The following is a 3617-nucleotide window of genomic DNA, read 5'->3' as shown; positions in this document are numbered from 1 at the left end:
GGGGGCTGCAGGCTCTGGTGTCGCTTCCTCAGCATCTGCCCGATGCCCATCATGGGGAACCGGCCCCGGCTTTTCACACAGTTGGGGCTCCCCAGGGGCTGCGGGGCACCAGCACCGGGACCCGGAGGAGGGGAGCACACGCCCCCCTCTTTTGGGAGGCAGTTCTCTTCGTGAGCAAAGGAGACCAGGCTGCACCAGCCAGCACGGAGGACCCGCCGCTGTGTCAGCTGCCCCTGCATTAGCCCCTGTCCACCCTGTGCCAGTTCTCTTTCCAGGGCTGCTCAGGACCACTGGTGCTCAGGCGCCAGCCCCAGGCCGCACGGGGCCCACAGACGCGCACGCAGGGGGCGAGGATGTGGAGCCGAGGGGCGCGTTGGTTCCGTCCTGGGGAAGGTGTGAGCACGGGGCAGAGACTCGGAGCTGCTTTCCTCTGAGAAGACGCGGTGCTGAACTTGGCCCGTGATCCCTCCAGGCGAGCTCATGGCAAACCTGCTCCGCTGGAACACGCGGGCGTGCTCTCCGGGCGGCGAGGACACCGCCTGCACCTGCGTGGAGGGACCGTGCCTTCCAGATGCATCCACCCGCCACCTCAACCATCTTCTCTCTAAATGACCCACGGACACTGCGCTCCGCCTCCCGAGGGTCAGGGCCACGCTGACACAATGGCGCAAACACAGGGCAGCCGGGCACGCAGGTCACATGGGCACCAGCCACCACAGCATGGCCTGCGTGACTCCTCATGCCTCCACGCTCATCCTCTCCCGCAAACACGTTGGGTGGACTCATTCCCAGCTCTCCGTGGGCTTACACATCATGTGACTCCGGTGGAACCTCCCCTAAAGAAAGGCCACCCCGGGGAAGAGGCTCCACCAGCAGCAAGTTTCACCCAAGAAAGAAACTGGCAGAACCTCGCTGCAGAATGAGCCCCTTTCGCGGGTCCCCACTGTCCGGCTCGGTCTGTGCCCAGCTGCCCCTGCCCGCTGAGGGGCCATCCCGTGGCTGTGGCTCCTGCCCATCTTCCCGCGAGGCCTGGCTGGTGATCCAGGACAAGAAACCGTGGCTGGATGAGGGGCTTGAGGACACGGCCTCGGTCCCTGTGCGGCGACCGTGGTGAAGGGAGAGCGATCCAGAGGCAAGCAGAGCACAGTGAGGGGCCTGGAAACAGCCGTCCCCTGAGCACCTGGGGCCGATGCAGGTGCTCCCGGGGCCGACGCAGGTGTGCACTCTGATCCAGGTGTTCCCGGGGCCGGTGCAGGTGTGCACTCGACGCAGGTGCTCCCGGGGCCGACGCAGGTGTGCACTCTGATCCAGGTGTTCCCGGGGCCGGTGCAGGTGTGCACTCGACGCAGGTGCTCCCGGGGCTGATGCAGGTGTGCACTCGACGCAGGTGCTCCCGGGGCTGATGCAGGTGTGCACTCGACGCAGGTGCTCCCGGGGCTGATGCAGGTGTGCACTCGACGCAGGTGCTCCCGGGGCCGACGCAGGTGTGCACTCTGATCCAGGTGTTCCCGGGGCCGGTGCAGGTGTGCACTCGACGCAGGTGCTCCCGGGGCTGATGCAGGTGTGCACTCGACGCAGGTGCTCCCGGGGCTGATGCAGGTGTGCACTCGACGCAGGTGCTCCCGGGGCTGATGCAGGTGTGCACTCGACGCAGGTGCTCCCGGGGCTGATGCAGGTGTGCACTCGACGCAGGTGCTCCCGGGGCTGATGCAGGTGTGCACTCGACGCAGGTGCTCCCGGGGCCGACGCAGGTGTGCACTCTGATCCAGGTGTTCCCGGGGCCGGTGCAGGTGTGCACTCGACGCAGGTGCTCCCGGGGCTGATGCAGGTGTGCACTCGACGCAGGTGCTCCCGGGGCTGATGCAGGTGTGCACTCGACGCAGGTGCTCCCGGGGCTGATGCAGGTGTGCACTCGACGCAGGTGCTCCCGGGGCTGATGCAGGTGTGCACTCGACGCAGGTGCTCCCGGGGCTGATGCAGGTGTGCACTCGACGCAGGTGCTCCCGGGGCCGACGCAGGTGTGCACTCTGATCCAGGTGTTCCCGGGGCCGGTGCAGGTGTGCACTCGACGCAGGTGCTCCCGGGGCTGATGCAGGTGTGCACTCGACGCAGGTGCTCCCGGGGCTGATGCAGGTGTGCACTCGACGCAGGTGCTCCCGGGGCTGATGCAGGTGTGCACTCGACGCAGGTGCTCCCGGGGCTGATGCAGGTGTGCACTCGACGCAGGTGCTCCCGGGGCTGATGCAGGTGTGCACTCGACGCAGGTGCTCCCGGGGCCGACGCAGGTGTGCACTCTGATCCAGGTGTTCCCGGGGCCGGTGCAGGTGTGCACTCGACGCAGGTGCTCCCGGGGCTGATGCAGGTGTGCACTCGACGCAGGTGCTCCCGGGGCTGATGCAGGTGTGCATCGAAGGAGCGGACCATGTCTAGCACCAGCGGCTCCTCTCTGGGGGCGATGCTGCTGCCCCCCGGGCCCTGTGGAGGGGGCTCCGGCTTCTTGATAATGCGGGGGGTCCTGGGCGGGGGGCCGGGGATGAACTCCATGGAGGAGGAAGCCACACAACTGGGGTCCGAGGTTTTGCGGAAGATACTGCGGCAGCCGAAGGATTCTGCACATGGAGAGAGCACAGGGCACCGTGAGGGCGCCACCTCGGTGCCTCCCGCCGGCTCGGCCCACGGCTTGGCTGAGACCGGGCGCCACCGAGGCCACAGGGCACAGATCTGCCTCCTGGCACCAGAGTGGCATCTGCTATTGCTTGGTTGCTGAAAGGTCTGGACCCTGCAGAGCGTTTGAATAAAAGGTCCCAGGCCCTGGCTGGTGTGGCTCAGTGGTTGAGCATTGAACTACAGACCGACGAGTCCCGGGTTTGATTCCAGTCAAGGGCACGTACCTCGGTTGCAGGCTCCTCCCCGGCCCAGACCCTAATCAGGGTGTGTATAGGAGGCAACCGATCAATGTGTCTCTCTCACAGCGAGAGATGTTTCTCTGTCTCTCCCTCTCTCTTCCACTCTCTAGAGGTTAATGGGAACATCCTCGGGGGAGGGTTTAAAACAAGGCCCAGGCTCCACAGAGCAGCCACCCAGGCCCGGGGCACCCAGCCCAACGCGCTGAGGACCGAATGCTGGGAGGGCCGTTCCCTCACGACTTCTTAGTCGTGGTGACAAGCACATGACACGCACCAACCATCTTCGCACTGTAAGTGTCCAGGTCAGTGTACGGGACGGTCACACTGCGACACAGTCCTCCTCCCTGCAGATCTAACACTCGGGCCCCCCTAATCACCCCCTCACCCGAGCCCGGGCCCCGCCATCCTCCTCCCTGAGCTTGGCCACTCGAGGTCCCTCCTGTAAGTGGGTCTACACGTTTGTCCTTCAGTGACCAGCTTGTCTTAGCGTGACGTCCTCATGGTCATACATGTTGTGTGCAGCCCGCGCCTTCTCAAGGCTCCCTCATGACCCCGACCTCAGCGGAGCCTCCTCGTGCTCTGACTACACAGACAGAAACCCTCTCTGTCTAAGGCAGTGGTCGGCAAACTGTGGCTCGCGAGCCACATGTGGCTCTTTGGCCCCTTGAGTGTGGCTCTTCCACAAAATACCACGTGCGGGCGCGCATGTAC

The 3617-nt window shown here is 65.3% G+C and overlaps 1 protein-coding gene across 1 annotated transcript in view; it reads right to left on the bottom strand.

Annotated features, from left to right (window-relative positions):
• Positions 1 to 882: 882 nt before the first annotated feature.
• HUNK (hormonally up-regulated Neu-associated kinase) overlaps positions 883 to 3617 on the bottom strand; it is a 27954-nt gene continuing 25219 nt past the window's right edge. Inside the window, exon 12 of the mRNA XM_014535195.1 lies at positions 883 to 2609. Coding sequence (XP_014390681.1) covers positions 883 to 2609 — 1727 coding nt within the window. The remainder of the gene's footprint in view (positions 2610 to 3617) is intronic.

Source organism: Myotis brandtii, unplaced genomic scaffold, assembly GCF_000412655.1.
Source record: "Myotis brandtii unplaced genomic scaffold, ASM41265v1 scaffold139, whole genome shotgun sequence".
NCBI classification, from domain to species: Eukaryota; Metazoa; Chordata; class Mammalia; order Chiroptera; family Vespertilionidae; genus Myotis; species Myotis brandtii.
The sequence above is the reverse complement of the archived record's forward strand: the minus strand, read 5'-3'. Positions and strand labels throughout refer to the sequence as shown.